This window comes from Zonotrichia leucophrys, chromosome 9, assembly GCF_028769735.1.
Source record: "Zonotrichia leucophrys gambelii isolate GWCS_2022_RI chromosome 9, RI_Zleu_2.0, whole genome shotgun sequence".
Taxonomy (NCBI): Eukaryota; Metazoa; Chordata; class Aves; order Passeriformes; family Passerellidae; genus Zonotrichia; species Zonotrichia leucophrys.
This window is the reverse complement of record NC_088179.1, coordinates 9,775,721-9,795,281: the sequence shown is the minus strand read 5'-3', so window position 1 is coordinate 9,795,281 and position 19,561 is coordinate 9,775,721. Positions and strand designations below refer to the sequence as shown.

The 19,561-nt window shown below is 39.4% G+C and overlaps 1 protein-coding gene across 3 annotated transcripts in view; it reads left to right on the top strand.

The window, feature by feature from the left end:
* The window catches only part of COL4A4 (collagen type IV alpha 4 chain), a 68,378-nt gene that overhangs the window by 34,459 nt on the left and 14,358 nt on the right, over nucleotides 1-19,561 (top strand). For all 3 annotated transcript variants that reach the window (XM_064720596.1, XM_064720598.1, XM_064720595.1), the window contains 20 exons: nucleotides 638-742; nucleotides 1,358-1,522; nucleotides 2,092-2,184; nucleotides 2,512-2,675; nucleotides 4,811-4,883; nucleotides 6,163-6,269; nucleotides 6,621-6,804; nucleotides 7,360-7,428; nucleotides 8,454-8,558; nucleotides 8,960-9,178; nucleotides 9,743-9,904; nucleotides 10,540-10,710; nucleotides 11,857-12,000; nucleotides 12,383-12,490; nucleotides 12,738-12,916; nucleotides 13,974-14,037; nucleotides 14,548-14,622; nucleotides 14,752-14,859; nucleotides 15,173-15,280; nucleotides 19,160-19,231. In XM_064720596.1, the coding sequence (XP_064576666.1) occupies nucleotides 638-742; nucleotides 1,358-1,522; nucleotides 2,092-2,184; nucleotides 2,512-2,675; nucleotides 4,811-4,883; nucleotides 6,163-6,269; nucleotides 6,621-6,804; nucleotides 7,360-7,428; nucleotides 8,454-8,558; nucleotides 8,960-9,178; nucleotides 9,743-9,904; nucleotides 10,540-10,710; nucleotides 11,857-12,000; nucleotides 12,383-12,490; nucleotides 12,738-12,916; nucleotides 13,974-14,037; nucleotides 14,548-14,622; nucleotides 14,752-14,859; nucleotides 15,173-15,280; nucleotides 19,160-19,231 (2,475 nt within the window). The remainder of the gene's footprint in view (nucleotides 1-637; nucleotides 743-1,357; nucleotides 1,523-2,091; nucleotides 2,185-2,511; nucleotides 2,676-4,810; nucleotides 4,884-6,162; nucleotides 6,270-6,620; nucleotides 6,805-7,359; nucleotides 7,429-8,453; nucleotides 8,559-8,959; nucleotides 9,179-9,742; nucleotides 9,905-10,539; nucleotides 10,711-11,856; nucleotides 12,001-12,382; nucleotides 12,491-12,737; nucleotides 12,917-13,973; nucleotides 14,038-14,547; nucleotides 14,623-14,751; nucleotides 14,860-15,172; nucleotides 15,281-19,159; nucleotides 19,232-19,561) is intronic.

Below are 19,561 nucleotides of genomic sequence, written 5' to 3'. Positions count from 1 at the left end.
TGTCCAGCCCATACAACAAACCCCATGCTTAATATCTCAAGTAACATTCAGTCATGTACATGGTGTGAGTGGATACAATCTTCAGAGAAAGAGGCCTTTAGAACAATAGAGAGTAGAACTACTGCCCATATTTTATTTTTTCCAATTTAATGAAGCTATTTGCATCTGATTCAGATTTTCTTTATCAGTATGTAATTGCAGTTTTAAATTTTATTATTTGTAGCAATTTTGAAAATATACTTTTAAGAATTTGAATAATTTCAACTAAGGTGATCCTCAAATTACATCCCTGTGTGTACTGCCAAAGCACATAACATGAAATCCATATTTATTTTAAATGCTACACGTGTTTATTTTAGCCAAACATTTCTCTCACCATTTTGTAATACATAGCACAAAGATACTTCTACAAAGTGATGAAGAGTTAAAAATGTACTTGTGAAATGGGCTGGAATCCATAGAAAAGTAACCAAATCCTCCCACCTTAAAATTAAATTGTTACACATTTTAAAATGCTTCATAAATTATTTTACTCTTGTGCAGTTTCCAAATTATAATTTTGGTTGCAGCATAAATTAGATTTAAGCTGTCAATTCCATAAGGTGTTCAACTCACATGTTTCTGTAATTCTCTGTAGGTCCACGAGGAGATCCTGGATTTCCAGGTCCTGTTGGTGAAATGGGGTCAGTTGGACCAATTGGTCCTTCAGGCCTTCTAGGAAGACCAGGATATGATGGAACAAGTAAGAGAAGTAGAGGATAAATGTGAACTAAACACCAGAAGGAAAGAAAGCAGCTGAAAGAAAACTGCTCTTTGGTCTTGTTTGATGCAAGTCACCAACTGTAAAGACTATTCAGTAAAACTATTAACTCAGCACTTAATAGCCAGAAAAAGAAACAAAATTATCCAAGCAGGATAATTAGGAATGACTAGACAAAGAACAGAAGACAAAGGAGACTAGAACATTAAGAAGGACTAGGAAAGGAACAGAAGACAAAGGAGAATACTACCATGGTAAATCAATGGTATTACTGTGTCTGGAGTGCTGTGCTTAAAATGTCTGCTCTCCATCCCAAAAAGATATAAAGGGATGTGCTGAGGATGGCTTTGCTCTGTATGAGGAGCTGGAGTAACTGGGATGTCTGCAAAAGAGATAATGGAGGGAAGGAGGAAGAGAAGCATTTGAAGGTCTATAGCAGGAACCTCTTTTCTTGTGGATCCTGAAAAACCTAAGGATTTGGATTCAACATTAGTTATATAGAAGGTATTCTTCAGGGCAGTCCTGAATGGTCTGGAGTTTCCTCCTTGATATCTCACATAAATGCTGTGTGGGCTGTTTACCTTTCTTTTCTTTCAGGTCTTCCTGGCCTGCCAGGAGTAAGTGGGGCACCAGGACCTCAAGGATTTCAAGGGGACCCTGGTTTGCCTGGAACAGGTGAATTAATCCCAGGAAGACCGGGATTTCCTGGACCACCCGGCCTGCCAGGGCAGCCAGGAAGACAAGGCTTACCTGGACTACCCAGTAGGTTCAATAGCAATTCATATAATAGAAATAGAATTCTGCAGATTAATAGATCCATTGCTTTTATTGGTGCTACAAATACAGAGAAGTGAAAAGTGCATTTTGACAGCTATTTCCAAGTTTTCATGGGATGTTGAAACCATATCTTTCCTATTAGCTTTTGATCAGTGAGATTTCAAGATTTTCATAGTTTTCTGGGTGGTTTAAACCCACAAAAGTAACACAGATATTAAAATTAAGCTTTAAAAATGCTTTGGTCTAATAGACCATTTTCTAACTGTTCAAGTTAAAAATACTGAGGTGGAAACTCAAATCTGCATCCTTTAGGAAAGAAAAAAGTAAAGTTTTAAGTAGAAAAAAATAACAGTGGCAATGAGAAGCAATATGTCGACATCAACTCTAGCCATACAGTCTGTTGCAGTATAATCTATAAGCAACAACCTGTAAAGCATTTAATAAATCTCCAACTTCTTAGGTGAGAATAACAAGAGAAGGGAGAGGACACATGACCTAAACTGGGGAAACAGTAAACCTGACTTATACTGGCTGGAAAATTTGTTTTTTCAAAGGTGTAATCTGTACTGACAGAGGGATCCCTGGAGAACCTGGACCAAAAGGTCAGATTGGCCTTCCAGGAAGAAAAGGGGCAAAAGGAGAGAAGGGTAAGCTGGATAACAACAATTTGAGCATGAAACCTTTGCCAGGAGTGTCAAATCTAAATGTGCAAGAAGTTCATGGTAACTTGGAGGTTTAGGCCCATCAAAATACAGAGTTACTGTTGGCATTGGGGCTTCTGAGTCAGCAGAGTCCTGTTAGTGCAGAGTTACTCAGCACTGTAAAGGGAGACATAATCCTCTCCTGGTGAGATAACATGAGATAAAATGGTCTAAATGTGGTGCACTACTCACACAGAAAAGAAAAAGGACAGCATTATTTTTTGTGAAATAATTTTTCAGCTGTTTCAATGTAATTTTGACATTTTCGTGCAGGAAGTCAAGGCCTCTGCTCATGTAGTGCTGGTCCTCCTGGTGCCCGTGGTGTGCAAGGACCTGCAGGTACTGCAGGAAGGAAAGGACAAATGGGATCCCCTGGAAGACCCGGAGAAAAGGGCGACCCCGGCTTATCTGGTGCAGTGGGATCACCAGGGCTCCCTGTGAGTGATTCTCATGAGCTTCACTAAACAACATCAAGCTTCCTCTCAACTCAGCAGGCATTTAAGCAGAATGGTGGAGAAAGTGCCCTGGAAAATGATCTGGAACTTTTATCTACTTTAGCTTAATACAGTCTAGTGAAACAAGCTTTTACTTTTGGAGTAGACTTACTTTCTTTAATGTGCTTCATATAGTTTATCTTAGTCCCCAGAGTGAGCAGTAATTCAAAACACCACTTGATCTAACTGCTTTAGGAACACAGTATATGATAATTTATTGTTCTTGCTGTGATTTTGATCTACTTCTTCTGGTCTGACACATGGAATGTACATCCAGGATGCTGCATGCCAAAATAATGTCAAATAGAAGGTTCTTTTAATACAGTTTTTTGTGTGTGAGAGGTTTTTCTTTGAAAATATAGGTAGATATGCCCTGCTTTATAACCTGCATTATGGCTTGGTTTTTGGGCTGTTTTGAGGGGCATGTTTAGAGGGGGTTTTGTGCCTATTTTTTTTTTTTTGTTCTTGGTTGATTTTGTTTTATTTTTTTGAGATTCAGGTTTGTTTTAATAGCAGAACTGTTTGCTCACATAAGGAATTGCTTAAAAGTTTCCAGAACATGTTCTTTCAAAAGAAAAAAAGCAAACAAATCCATTGTGAGTGTGAGAGAAGGAGGTGGAAGGGCTCTCATTCAAGGTCCAATAGTTTCATTAGAGGAGAGATTTACATTTGCTCTCTTTTTTTCTTAAAACCCTATAACCTGAGTGGTGTATGTGAGATTCTGCTGTTTTTGTTCCTTTTCAGAGTATGTTTTAGCCCTTGTGGCTCTGAAGTAAGGCTTGAAGCCTTGTCCTGAATTTTGCTGTTCTTAGGTTACATAATTGAGAAACAAGGACAAAGTAATCACTTTGGAAGGAAATAACTCACTTCAGTACAGAAGTGCTTTGGTCTAATGGACCATTTTTCTGCTCTCTGTTCTTCCCAAATCCTTCATTTTCTTTTCAGACACTAATAGCTCAATACTGCCTACTTGAAGATCTAGACATTGCAACAAATAGTCACTTCTAGTTTCAGATGCACATTTTTCAGAAGTCTGCTGCCTGATTTGAAATTGTCAATCATATAATAAACTGGTTTTGCTTCATCTATTTTTAAGGGAAAGATTTTGAGTAACAGAGGAAGCTACCTAAATAATACCCCAGTTTTGTACCTTAGTGGCCTTTTACTTCTGTGTAAATTTCACATGGTTGTCTTAATCCACATATACTGTTGCAAGATCAGACCTCCAGAAAAGATTATATGAGTAGTGCACCCTGCTTGGACAGCTGAAAACAAAAATCAGCATAAAAATATAGAAAAGTATTTATTTTGCCCTCTAAACCTCTCAAGCCATATATTCATCTAAGAATATAATGTACCTAACTAGATGAAATTTTTTTTGTTGGCTTTGTGGGTTTTCATTCAAAAAAAAAAAAGCATCACTTACTTCCTGCTGTGTTCACTTCTGGGAGGACAGCCTCATCCAGCAGTCACCACCTTCCAGAGATTCCCTTCCTCGGTGGGTTGAAGTCTGCAGTGGGAAGAGTTAATGAATCATTTGTCTCTTGATATTCCTACATTTGCAGTCTCACATCTGTGCAGCTGTGGGCCCAGTGCTCTGGCATTGCAATTTCTTTCAGTTGTTGTAGTGGTTTTGGTTTGCCAATTTGGGATTTCCTGGGGTTTGTTCATTTTTAACATGTGTGTGCACAGAGGCATGTTTAACTTTCTAGTGGTTTAGCAAGGTGTCAATATTCAAAATAGGTCAGTGATTGGTGTTATTAGGCATGGAGGAAGCTCTCAGCAGCTCCTCTCAGAAAATCATTTCTGTTGGTGGCTTCTTCCCTCCTCACCAAACATCAATTAATGCAAACCAGCACAGTTGTGCATTTGTGCACATGGCAGAGTCAGCCTGAAAAGACCATGTGCCATTCACACTCCTCTTTTTGACCATCAAAAGAGACCAGTGCATCCTTTTGGTTACTTTAATTGATCTTTTTTGGTGAAACTATGCAAGAGATAGATACCTATTTTTCCCTTCAATTCCCACTTTGATTCCCTGCTGGAGATAACTGACAACTCTTTTCTTTGTCAATAAGGGGACTCCTGGTTCTGCTGGACAGCCTGGGGAAAAAGGAGAGAAGGGTGATCCAGGAAGAGTTAGAATAAAAGGTAAACACACATTTTACTGTTAACCTTTTTGTTTTCCTATACAATATCTAGGCAATAGTGTAAGCAAAACATTAATTTACTCTTTACTAAATCCATTAGCTCAGTAAGTCACTGGAACCTAGAGGGCATATATATCCAAACTGCTCTCTTGGTACCATCTCTTCTTGCTAAACACAACATCAGCACAGTGTTTTATGGGTTTTTTTTCTCTACAGTTGAGCCATAAAACAGTTTTAACAGCATGTTATTAATGCAAACAAATGATTTTCATGTCATGCATTTGATAATTGGGGTCTTCCAGAGGTCTGTACAGCAAAGACTAAGCAGAATACAAATACTGTGAAATAATGAAGAAATATTATTGAACAGAAGCCACCTACTGAACTGCCATATACCAATATCATAGCTGTTATCTCATATTAGGCCACCAACATCTTTCTTGGGAAAACTTCAGGCTCAATGACTATTCAGATTCCTCTCTTATTTCTAAAAATTACTCTTGACCAGGCATTGAAGAGAAACAATAGGCCACCAGTTGCACAACTGGAATTCTTGTAATTAAATAGATCAAAACCTCTCCACAGTTATGGTTATGATTTGTAAAGGCAAAAGAAAAAGAGAACAATAAACTGCAGCAATCTGATGGCAAATCCTAGTTAGAAAGGCTAAAATAGTTATTCACAGAAGATTGTCCTTTTTATTGTTTATAAAAAGTTAGCTTAGCTTTGGATGCCTGTGGGTTTTTTTACAGATGTTGGAATAGGGGAAAACATTTGCTTTTATTTGCAAAGGATTTCTTGACACAGCAGAAAGAATCTTTGTGTTAGAATAGTTTTGCTGTCCTTGATGCAAAAGTTACTTTCTCATAAGTATTGGTGCAAGAAAATCCATGGGGGGAAAAACCAAAAACCTTTGGGGAATATTGATGTAAATATTCTGTATCATATGGCACAGCTATATCCTGACTTCACTGAAATCAAGAATAAATCCATGACATGTTTCAATAATGAAATATTTTAACTCTATGTATAGCACAGACAAAAGCCACATTCCTGTGGTGCCTGTGAACATCTCTTTTACAGAGACCAAGTTGTTCCATCAGGTATCCAACTACAAACTGCCTTCCTGAGCCTAAAATGCCTCATTAAGGAATGTGAATTCAAGGACTGGGAATTATCATGGAGATAGGATCAACAGTTACCCAGCATTTCTTTAAGGAGAAATACCTCCTCCCCCTAAAATTACTGCAAATATTTTTTTCCCCAAAAAATATTTTAAGGATTGAAGGGTGAAAGAGGACCTAGTGGGCTTCCAGGATTTCCAGGCCAAAGAGGTCTTGATGGCAGAGATGGAGAACTAGGATTGCCAGGGGAAAAAGGAGCTGAGGTATGTTTGACTTCCCCAGACTTTTTCCATTCCAATTAACATATTATCTTATGAAAGATTATGAAAGTTTTTATGCATTAAAAGATTCATTTCTTGTAAGTATTACTGTTTATTTTGGTATTCCTGATGATAATCTCTGTGTATACTGTGTGCCAATATTACAGGGTCAGGAAATAAAAAATACACAAACCCTTTTGTTCCTTTTGCCTTTGAATATTTAAAAATACAAATGCCATCCATGTAATCTTTCCATTGTGAAAGTGTTTCTCCAGATAATTCTCTAACCTGCTTTTTCATAATCAAAGAGAGGAGAGAAATTAGCTCATTACTTACTGAGAATTTATATTTCAGGGCGATTCTGGAGTAGCAATTCCGGGTGATAAAGGATTCCCTGGGCTCCCAGGACCTCCTGGGGTAAAAGGCCAGATGGGATTGCCTGGTTTGGGGCTTCCTGGGTCTCCAGGAGCCAGAGGTAGCCCTGGAGACTCTGGAGATATGGGTAATGTTGGGCCACCTGGTCCAAAAGGCCAGAAAGGTAATTTTGAATGTTTATGTTAAGAATGAAATGGCAAAATACGTGTTTGGATGTTTGGTGGCATCCATCATGGTTTAATATGTATTGTATATTATAGTGCTGTTAATTTAGAGTGAAAATAATATTAATGTTTAGGAAAACACAATTTATACTTAAATCTTGGCCTGGTTTTCTTGGTTATAAAAATGCCTAGCAAAAAAAAATCTACACTGATAGCTGTAGATAGAATTTAAAAGAAAATATTATTTCTTTCTTGCAACAGAGAGTACTGTAAAACAAGTTGCCATGACAATTTAAAAAAAACTTTGCCTTTAAAAAATACAATCGTATTACAGCAATTTGGAACATCACCAATGTTTGATAGGAAGTATCAAGAAAAATGTATTTTAAGATTCCCCATCAAGACTTCAGTAATATGGAAATAACAATGTGCATAAACAGTCACTGCACGTTTGCACATGTGGTTGGGTAGTTCCCCAGAAATATTGCAGTAAGTGCTCAGACTCCAACTAATCTAAAATCAAATAGGCCAGTTTCTTCTCCCTCTTGCTTCAGGTGAAACTGTCTGCATTACATCACCATATCCTGGAAATCCAGGTCCCCCAGGTTTTAAAGGTGTTCAAGGTATGTTTATTGAAGAATTTTTGATTTATACTGAAATGGAATTTTAAGTTGCTAATTAAAGAAAAGAGGCTATCCTAAAAACCTCTACTATTCTAGTTTTTCAACAAGATACGTGTTTCAAAATGTAAAACTGCAAATACACGGGAATGTAGTCTCTAATAGAATCAAGGGCCAGACAGCTGCCATTCCACCATCAGGAGTGCAGGCAGCCTCCATGGAAATAATTAAATCAAGGCAGCTTCAAACTCTGTCCTGCCTCAATGAAAATGCATGAGAGAGTCTGAAAAATATGGCTGGAGTTGGGTAAGGCCTAGAGTATGTACATCTCCATACCAGGAGAAAGAGATGTGCAAGGCAAAGATATGCTGCAAGTCTGTAATTTCTAAAAATGTATTGCTCATGGCAACTTGCAATTGAGCCCTAAAATCTCAATACTTATCATAATTTCTTCAACTTATTCAATTTAAATTCAAAGAACTCACCCAAGAACTGGCAAAGTGTTGCTTGTGATCGGCTCCGAGACATTTGAAATATCCAAGCAAATTAGAAGAAATGGAGAGAGTGGATTTTCAAGCTGTGTAATATGGTGTTGCACAGCTCCCTCACATCAGTGTTGTGGGTGGGAACAAAAATTTATACAGACATGAGTGTACTGAGCTCATCTGCACCATTCCAGAAGCAGGACATAGCACAGAAGAGTATAAGAACTTGAGCTGACATCTGTTATTCACTAGGTTAATACTGTTTCATGACCACATGAAAATTTGTAGGAAATATTTTTTTCCTAATTAACACTAGTGATTTGCAGTCTGCTGTTAATGGAATAGGGAACATGTTCATTTAGAAAAACAGCAACCATGCATTTGTTTCTGACTTGGGCAGTGGCTCTTGCCCAAAGTGTTAGAAGCAGATGAAATCAACTGGTTTTCAAGGTACATGAATTTGCATGGAATAAAGATAAAATCCTTAGATCACACATTTTAGTGCTCTGACAGCCTTTTTATGTATTTCATTTTGATTTTCAGGACAAAAAGGTTTAAAAGGACTCCCTGGGCATCCTGGACCAAATGGCTTTGATGGGCAAAAAGGCAATCGAGGAAGGCCAGGAGCAGGAATCCCTGGGCCAGAAGGTGAATTGTGCTTTCCCTAATTTGGGAAAACTGCTGGGCAAGTTGTAATGCAAGGAAAGATAGAGTAGTGTAAAGCAGGATTGAACTGAAATGAATAGTTCAGTGTCCAGAGAGCACTGAACCACACAAGAGTGACAGTACTCAAGACAGATACTGCCCCAAAGAAAACCCCTGTCACTTCCCACAGGAATTACCTCCTTCAATCCTCGTGTATCATTAGCTATAAATAAGAAACATGAAAATTAATTTATGATATTATTTTTCTTTGCAAGGTGATAATTTAAATTTGGCTAAATTTGGACTACAATATTCCACATTTGGAAGGGGTGGGGAACCAAAACAAAAAACCCTGAACAACTCTTGACTTAAGCTCTATTTGAATTTAAAAATCTTATTGACAGGCTTTCGAGGCACAGCTGGTGATCCTGGTGATGAAGGTGAAAGAGGATCTACAATTGATGGCAAAAATGGCCTTCCAGGTCCACCTGGCCCAGATGGTCAGAAAGGTCTTCCAGGTGACACCACATACGGCCCTCCAGGAATACCAGGCAACAGGGGACTGCCAGGACCCCCTGGTGCACAGGGAGCAAGGGGTAATCCAGGCACTCCTGGACTTCAAGGTATGAGCCCGCTTCTGTGAAACACTTCTACATGTTCAAAGGACAAAATCTGAGCAAAGGTGCTCCTGGTTCAGAGAAAACTTCCTCTCACTCAGATCCATAATGGTGACTGTTAACAGTACTCCCTGTTTTCACATTTACATTTTGCTGTTTGCTGCAGTGATGTCCCCACAGCACCACGTCCTTCCCACCCCATAGAGGATTTGCTGTTTCCTTCTGCAGGTGTTCCTTTTGCCTGGCTCTAAGCAGATACACTCATCCTTCAGTGCAGGGAGCACCTACAGAACTGAGCCAGTGCTGTGCACCTGGTGCAGGCCAGTGAGCTGCTCCTATACATCAGAAACTCTCTTCTGTACCTATAGATGAGGGTTGAATTTGTATTTCTTCCTTAAAAACAGAAATTCTCCATAACAGCCAATTCTGAATTGCAGAAAAGCATCACTTTTCACAAACTATGCAAAAACTAGAGGATAAATAAGATACTATAGTAACATGTACATTTCAAAATTAAAACTAGGAATTTTGAGGGACAGTGAGTAATGGAGCTAATAATTTTTTTTCCAGGACAACCCGGTACCCCAGGATTTCCAGGTGCCAAAGGCTTTAGAGGCCCAGAAGGTGATGTAGGAGCACCAGGCTGCCCGGGCTTTCCTGGCTCACCATGTGTCCCAGGCTTACCAGGGCCACCTGGACTCAGAGGTGTCATGGGCCTGCCAGGACCTCAAGGTACCCAACATCCAGCAGGCTGCCTCACAGCCCTAAACTTTGCACATATTTTCTGCTAGGTTTCATCACACGATTTTTGTGGCTGGCATGACAAATATTGCCATGGGGGCTGCTCATTACTGGGGGTATACATTATGTTTTGCACAGCTCTTTAAACTCAGGGAATGTAGACTGTGCATCTCAGGTGTATCCCAACTTCCCTTCCCATGCTGTTCCTTAACTGGCCAAATCACAGCAAGTTCACTATTAGCAATAAACAAAGAGTTGTCTCATATCTGTGTTCCTGAGTAACTTAACTGAGCTCCCATCACTGCTGTGATGCTTTTATCTTCCTAATTCTTCAATAGAAGTGTTATTTAGGAAGAGCTAGGAGAGACATCTATTAAAAGTATTTACATATTAGTAGGGATTTTTCACAGTGCTCTTCTATTGTCTGTCACTAAAGAAATACAAGAAAACAAACATGCCAATTGAAAAATATAAGCAGGGCAAGAACTCCAACATAGTAAAAAAAAGGTTTCGACTTATTTTGCCATGTTTGATGATTTTCAAATTTATACCAAATCTATCACTTTCTACTTTTTATATGCAATTGTGTAACTTTTGCATACATAGATTAAAATTCTCTTTCTCAGGTTTACCAGGCTTTAAAGGTCAGAGGGGAGACAGGGGCCTGGCTGGGCCCCCTGGAATCAAAGGCCTCAAAGGCTCTCTGGGCTCACAAGGTCTCCCAGGTCCTCCTGGCTCACGAGGTCCCCCAGGACTTCCAGGAAATACAGGACCTGTTGGCTTCCCAGGAGAAAGAGGTATGTTACATATCCTGCAGACCACCTCTCCTATAAGGTCTCTTGTAGAGGGAGCCCTTTTTACTGATGTTAAGGTTAGCAAGTACTTTGCACCCACCTCCCTTTCCAACTTCAAGGATAAGACTGCAGCAGGGTAGAGTCAATAACCATAGAAACATCCTTTGTTCTTTCTCATATGATAAAAACAAAGGATGAATATAGTTTGATGCATCTTGGTGCATCCTGGTGCTTCAGTTGTTTTACAACACTGACATATTTCTATATATTATTTCCTGACTATTTGTAATAGGTTGTAATATGCAATAATAAGAGGAATATGTTTAAGGTTAACAGAATCCCTTGGGTGGCAGTCCTGAGGGACAAATGAGCCCAGGAAGCTTGAACATTCTTCAAGAAGGAAATTTTTAAGGCATGGGAAGAGGCTATCCCATGTGCTGAAAGACAAGACAGTGAGGAAGATGGGCAGCTGGGTCAAACAGGCTTTAGCAGAACTCAGAAAAAAAAGAGAGTGTTTGAAATTTGGAAGAAGGGACAGGCAACTCAGGAGGACAAGGGTGTATCAGGGTTATGGGGGGAGAAAATCAAGAGGCCCAAAATGCAACCAGAACTCAATCTGGCTATTGCTGTAAAAGACAATAAAACTATTTCTATAAATACATCAGCAGCAAAAGAAGGAGTAAGGAGAATCTCCATCCTTTATTGGATGGGAGGGGCAAAACAGTGACAAAGGATGAGGAAAAGGCTGAGGTACTTAATGGCTTCTTTGCCTCAGTCCTTAATGGCAAGTCCACCTGTTCTCTGGGTAGCAGCCTCCAGAGCTGGAGGGCAGGCACAGGGAGCAGAACAAAGCCCCCATAATCCAGCAGCCACATGCAAGATCTGGTGGTGTGTTGGGGATAACTGCTTTAGGAGAAAGGTCAGCCTAAATCTTCAGGGGCTGACTTGCAGGTAGGAGGAGGCAATTTGCCTCAGTAGAATCAGGGTTTCAAGAGAAGTTTGACATTGGCATGAAGCCATGCTCCAGCTAATGGTTCTCTAGTTCTGCTGATTTCCTAAGAAATGGTTTTGCTTTGTACTATTCCTCAGAATATGACAGTAGCAATATAAGCAGACTTAGCATGTAAATAAAGCATTTCATATTACCAGGAAGCAAAGGCATTCAAGGACCTCAGGGATTCCCAGGACTCCCAGGAATACAAGGCCCAATGGGAATCTTTGGTGTAAAAGGTGAAGAAGGAAAAATGGGTCTACCTGGGCCTAGTGGAGAATGTGGAGATATGGGAATGAAAGGTTTGTAAAAACCCACTTTACTCTGTAGTTATATTGTTGCTATGTTTAGTTTTGTTACTATTGTGTTAAAAATCTGTTTAATTTTTTATAGAAAAGAGAGTAACCATCTGCAAGATGCAATCACAGGCAGCTCAAAATTGCTGTCTTTCATAATTTCACAATCTTTCCTAATTCTTCTGATTTAATATCACCTGGGTTGTGATTGAATAAACAAAAAATCAAGGGAAGGATTGCAAATTCTGTCAGCAGTGAGCCTGCTGAGAAAACCGAGAACCACATTAGTATTTGAAGGCTTTCTCTATTAGGAAAGTCACCCCTCAAACTGATTTTCAGGACATGTCACTTGTGGGGATGCATTTACATTGCATATGTTACTTCCAAGGTGAGAGGGGGCCTCCAGGAGACAGCGGCTGCGTTAACCTCCGCCTGGAGAAGGGCCAGAGGGGGGACCCAGGGTTTCCTGGGGAGCACGGACTGAGAGGTGACACGGGTGAGTTCATGAAAGCCCTGCATACACACACATTCCTCTGACATAAACCACTGGTGCTTTTCACAGTGTGGGCTCAGGGCTGCAGTAACAGCCAGCCATGTTTACAGGTTCCTAAACTGGCTGTTCAGTTTCTTTCTGTTGTCACTAAGGCAATACACCATGAGTGAAAGCATTGCCATATTGAAAACCAATATCAAACACTGGCTTGACTTGATTGGTCATTTTCTTGTTCTGCAATCAACTTCAGGTGAAAAAGGCAATACTGGTTTCAGAGGCACACGAGGATTTCCAGGAAAGAATGGTGTTCCAGGACTACCAGGTGACCAAGGTGACACTGGAGTGATGGGGTTTCCAGGATCACAAGGTTTGCCTGGACCAAAGGGCCTTCAAGGAATGACAGGTTTTCAAGGAGAACCAGGTGACCAGGTAAACAGAGTGGTAGTGAAGTGTCCTGGACTTTGCAGTTATCTCCTGCCTCTAAGAAATATGATGAAGGAAGCTTGTACTGTATTCACCCGTTAGATGTTTCCTCTGAGAAGAGACAGCCAGAGTAGTAGGAGCTGTAAATTCCTTAATCAAACACCTCTGTGCTTTGGTTACATTTTAGCAGGAACTGTGGTGGGAGTTAGGAAAGGACCTCTCCTGGCTGCCTGTTCTGATGTGCTTTGCTACATGGTTGAAGTCCAGGCTCTACTACACTAAACAGGAGGGCAAAAACCAGATGCACAATCAAGTTTTTAACATTATTCTTAAGAACAGATTGACAAACCACTTACCACAGAGATCATAACATAGCAGCTGCACAATTATGCAGTTAATATCTAGCTGCTTCTTCATATCCTGCTGTGTGAAGTGACCAAGGCAACAGACAAGACAAAGCAAGTCATCTTTGCCCCAGGCAGAGCCCAGGCAAGCAGTGTTGCTCAAAAACAAATACACAAAACCACACAAACATTTCATGCAAGGTATAATTCTTCACTTCTTGTATGCTGGGTAGGTAGACAGTGAGATTACATAAAGGAAAACGCACAGTTATTTTCTTTTGCTTAGCTTGTTTAATTAAATTTCTTTGCTGATTAATGTTCATTACTCAAAAAGAAAAATAGGGAAATCTACATTTTTATTGTGACATCACAATATTTCTGGTTAATGTTTATAGTAAATGTTGGGTAACATACAACAATACTGGATATATATTTTATGGTACCTTTTAAATCAAATTATTCAAGCCATCTGTGGGGAAATTAAGCTGTTTGAGCCAAGAATGAGAATAAGCTATAAAAGCATAAATTCAAAATTATTAGCAAGTCTAACCTACAGTCTCTTGTTGTTGGCCAATGTTAGACAAGTAACAAAGACAAGATTTTTTTTTTGTTGAGCTTAAGATATAGTTTTGCTAAGAGAACCAAATGCTCCTGCAGATCATTCCTGCTACACATATCCTATGTCAAACATTTTTATTTTGTTTTTAAAAAAAATTTAGGGTGATGTTGGCTTACCAGGAAACCCTGGGTATCCAGGACTGACTGGCTCCAAAGGATGTAAAGGTAATGAGTTTATATAGACATGCTGTGAATAGAGCAATATTGTTAGGATATATGTGGAATAGATGGGGAAGACCCACTAGAAAATTATTTTCACTTCTGTCCTGTTTTCCCATAAAACATGGATGTAATTAAAAACAAGTCTTACTTACCTGAAGGCAAAAGTTGATTTCAGTATATTCTTCAACAGCTTGTTCCTTTAAAATAGGTATTGATAATTTAGAAGATAAATTCCTGTCAAATTTCATAGAACTTTAAAATTCCATCAAAACCATGTATAAATTCATTCTTACAGATACGGAAAATTTGTCAAATCAAATAAGAGAAAATGCAAACAAAGTGAACTGTCATAATTTGCATGTGACAAAGCAGTTCTTATTTTGGGTTCTCTCAGCCCCTTCTGTAGCTGTTTATATCTATTAATGACTTTCCTGATCTTACAAAAGTGTCCAGCTTTGGTTTTGTGGATGGAAAGGATGCTTGTATAAAATGAAATTCATTGTACCTCAACAGGCAAAAGAGGTGACCCAACTCCTCTGCTTGGTACACACGGTCAGAAAGGGCCTCTGGGAGATCCAGGATTGCCAGGTACCTCTGTTTGATGGAAGACAAAATTGGACTTAAAAATTAATTTTCTCTAAGTTGTGTTAGAGGGAGCTCTGCTCCCTGTGCATTTTGAGCCATTCTGTAGCAATTTCCTTTTTTTTTTCCTTTAAGGACTTCGTGGATTTCCAGGGGAGAAGGGTTTACCAGGTATCCAAGGACAGCCTGGAAGACCAGGATCTAAGGGTGACCCAGGATATCCAGGGCCACCTGGATTACCAGGTAATGCCAAAGTTCAAAAAATAGTGCCATGGAATAGCTCAAAAGATATATGGAACAGGAGAAGGCACTTGCGCCATCTCTGTGAGGAGGCCGGAGAATTCAGAGCTCATACAAAAGGGGGCACTGAAAATTATTTTTGTACCTATAGCAGCAATTGTCTGCTCAGCCTCAGAGAGCAAGACCCTTCCATTCTCCCTGCATCCCCAAACACGTGCAGGTACTGCTGTTAACACAGCTGTGTGCTGCAAAGCATGGGGAAAAAATCAACAGTTTAATAGGATTACATATTCACAAGGGTTTCTTTCACTCTCAGGAGCTACAGGTCCTCAAGGGTTGCCAGGAGAACCTGGAGAAAGAGGGAAACCTGGAATTTTGGGACCTCCAGGATTGCAAGGGTTACCTGGATCCCAAGGCAGAAAAGGTAAGAATATAAGAATAAAAGAAAAGGTAAAAAGAATATACAGTGCCATTCTATTGGTAATGTGACAGTACCAGACGTAAATACTTTTTCAGTAGTGAAAATGGAAAAGGCCTCACTGTGACTGTGATTTGGACTCTGTGGTCTCTCAAACTGCTTAGACTTAGGCCAGTTCCCAGTACCTTTGATAAGTAACTAAGTAGAAATGCTACTTTGGAAAATTGGGCTACAATCTAAAATGAGTAAGGGGGAAGGTAGAAACAGAGTCTGGCTTAGCTGATTGTAACCAAGAGCAGAACTTTAGGAAAGAAAAAGGAGTTTGCAGTAATTCAGTTATTTCACTTTCACTTCAGTTATACTGTGTTCTACATTTTCACCATGGAGTGCCACTGTTACTCTGTAAACCCAGCAGGCTGCTATGACAGCTTTGTTTTTCAAATTTGTTTTAACAAATTGTGATAACTTGAGTTGCATTTTATTGTTGGTTTTCTTGTTGCTTGTCTGATTTTGGAGTATTTAGCATCGAAGTGTTTCCTCCAAATCCTAATTTACACTTCTTGCAATGATTGTTGTGCTTAGATTGAATGTCAGTTCATCTATACAATTGTTTTTGTTGGGGAATGTTATTAACTTTTACTATGCTTAGAACTGAAATTGTAAGTTATTAATACTCCCTAAAGAAAGTTATCAGCTCTGTATCCTGTGTCTGTTATAGTGTGCCTCATAACCAGTTCCCAAACAGGAAGATTAGTGACCCATATGCAGAAACCACAGTAAAGTAACACTTGGGGCTACAGAAAATGGTTAGAGAGGACAATAGATCCACTTCTTCAAATTCAGCTTAAGGCCAAATTGAGAAGTTTCTTATAAATTACTGAAAATTCAAATGAAAAATGGAAACAATTTATGATTGCTTGCAGTAAATAAGCAGTGCTGATTTAAACTGTCATGACAGATTCCCTGCTGGTACATAATGTGCAAGAGAACATTTCAGTGTTGCAAGCAATATTTGCTGTAACAAAGGCAGAGATCTGCAGTGGCAGGGATGTCTGAAAGGGGTCAAAAAAGAAAAAAAAAGCATTCTTCTGCTGCAAACTTTTTCATAATTGATGGGCTCTTTCCTTCTCACCATAAGACACTTTTTACTATATTGTGCAGAAGTTATCCCAAGTCCTTCACAGGAACATGACATTAACACACGTCCTGCAGAGGGAAAGGCTCAGTCCCAAATGACAATTCATTAGAGAGGAAGTTGCCTGCTAAGCTGAGGATTCTATGTATTGCCAGCATAGCTGAAAAGAAAGTTAATACCTTTGAAACTACACCCAGTAATGAAAACTGACTGGTATTTGTATTCCAGTTCAACTGGATGTATAGATCTTGGTGCTGTTTTCAACAAGTGCTGGTGCAAGCATTAGAAATGAAATGGATAATTCATGGCTAAGTACATGGCCTTATTAGTCTCATTGGTTCTCAGTTTCATTAAAGGTCTTGTGCCTGAACTTTTAGATTTTAAAAAACTTCTAGATTAAAAAAAAAAAATAAGTTAAACATCATCTATTAAAGCATAACCCCATTTTCTTTATTACTGTTGTTTTACTAGTTAAGGGCTAAGCCTGGCAAGCCTTACTTGTGTGAGTAATCCTTGATGGAGCAAGTAATACTCAGACCATCACCAGGAGGACTTGTGTGAGTAGGAGCTGAATTGGGCTGTACAACACAGAAACAGTGGTTCATGCTCAGGTCAGCCAATTCAGCTGTACCTAGAAATATGGGACCATAGCAATCCAAAAATCTAGAAGCACAAGTGCTGATATTATAATGGATTGTTGGCAAATGTGTCAGAAATTCCCTGGAAAGCAAGTAAAACCCAGCCATCAATCTTGCCAGAATGAGCCAAAGATCAAAAAAAGTTTTAAGTGGTGACCTGGGGGCCAAAATTAGTTAGGAGCTCTTAATAATTTTAAAATACCCCTGCTAAATTCCCCAAAAGCAACTCTTACATAAATTTTAAAATGGGAACATGTCCAAAGCACAGGAAGGCTACAGAAAGCAGGAATGAAAGTTAGAATGTCATGAAAAGTTAAAGAACAGTTAATTAAGGTCATAGAAGATATTACAGGTCAGATTACTAGTATCCCATGTTATAAAGTGGATTACACAGAGAGTGTATTATCAATGTTTTGCAGGTTTTCAAAAATTTTTCTGGATTTAAAATTTTTCCAGACTGGTGTTTGCTACACACTGGATTTATTTTTTGCAATTCATCCTTTGTTAATTTTTAACTAAAATAATTCTACAGTTTCTGAGAACAAAGCTATATGATTATAATTTTTGGTGTGCCTGCTAGAGAACTCTAGGGCTTTTTTATTTTTCATTCTCAGATGACCCATCTTTGAACTAGGGACACTTAAATTTGGCAGGTGAAGCAGTTGATGAAAGGTATTTGTGTTGCTGTTCCTACAGCAATTTGTCCTTGCCAAATTTTACCAGTTTACAAACTTTAAAAAATATATCCATTCTTATGTGCTTAAGTAGAGCAATAAATTGTCCCAAGATGCCTGCTCTGGATACATGGCAGATTGGTGAGCTGCAGGACATGCTGGGATGAGCACAGGCAGCCAACAGAGAACCTACATCTACTGTGCCAGGAAGGAGCCAGAGGAAAGGAGACACACACACAGATAATTCACACTTCTGGGAGAAACCACTGCAAGTGCACTGGGAATCCTGCAGGGCAGGGAGAGGAATTGATGGGGAAGGAAAGGAGGCAGAGATGAGCAGCAGAAGTGGAACAGGGACAGGCACTGACAGTATCATTCAGCTCCTTGATAATCAGTGTCCCTCTCTGGAGCAAGAGGCATCCCAATTCTGTTCCTGTCTCTGAAACCTCTTTGAAACCTGTCCCAGATGACCCATCAGTTTTGCCAGACCAGTTGCTATCGCCAGGTGACAGACTGCTGCCTGCACTGAGGAAATGTTTGTTCTCACATTTCATCTATACAACCAAGGAACTAAAAAGCACTGATGCCATGGAGATATTTTATACCCTCGACTGCAAACAACAAACACAACCTTAGATTCAACTTTCTTAAAAATGGATTAAAAAGTGCCATCTATTGTTTCATTTATTACCTTTTAGCAATTTTCAAAAAAGCACAAGTAATAAAGCAAAAGTTATGTCTGACTACCACAAACACTCAGCCAGTGCTAGTAGTGAACATCACTAGTGACAGAGCTGCTCCATATACTACCATGTGTCACACCAGAGGTTTCAATTATAGATTTGCTGTTCCAAAGATTTTGTGCTGTTCAGATCAAAGAGCTTTTGTAATAAAGAGATGCAAAAAAGCATAGTTTCCTGTGTGAAATCTGCAGGACCAGAGAAAAGAAGCCAGGTGGAAATCTAGCCTCTTTTTGCTGCTAGATAAATTGCACTTCTATTTTGAACAGAAGCTGTAAAGAAGTTCCAGCTTTACGGCTATCTTAGGTAGTGTCTGCACCCCCATCAGTGGCCATGAAGTGGTAGCACAGTGAACTTTGGAGTAGCAACCACATGTTGCAGTGGCAGTCCAGTCACAGACAGAAGGGTCTCTATAGATTAGCCCATAATCTGCTAGCTGCAGGATGAAGGTTCCTAAAGGATTAAAAGCTGTGCTTTCTGATTGCTTTGATGTGAAACTGTATTATGACTGCAATTTTTAAACTTTTCACATTTGCCTTTCCAAAAAGATTGCACTGCAATGTGATCTCATCTGCAGTTGCCAGCAATGGAATTCAGCAAATACCCCACCTGGATGTTGTCAGATTAAAAAAAGGCTTGATTTTTAATTGTGACTGTAATGGATTTTTGGTCAGTCATACCTGTGTAACACCTCTCAGGTCTTCCTGGACTGCCTGGACTGGATGGCTTGGATGGACTAAAAGGTCAAAAAGGTTCTGCAGGAGCTCCAGGTAAAGATGAGAAATAACTGGAACAGAAAATCTTCTACTTGACTGAATGTGCAAGGAAAGATACATATTATTTTGATGTTTGCCTTGCCCAGAAGATATCATTAGGGCTCAGACCAAACTTTCAAACAGAATCTAAAGTATGCTTAATGGCACACCTGCAGTTATTTGTGGGAAAACTTTCAAACTTCCATTACTCACATAGTTTTGTTGGAATGCTTCAAGGCTGTTTGTAAAATTAAAAAGTTCAGTGCAGACGATTCAAAGGAGAGCCAAGTCTCTTTTTCTTAAATATGCAAAAGATAAAACTAACAAATTAAAAGGAGACTTGTG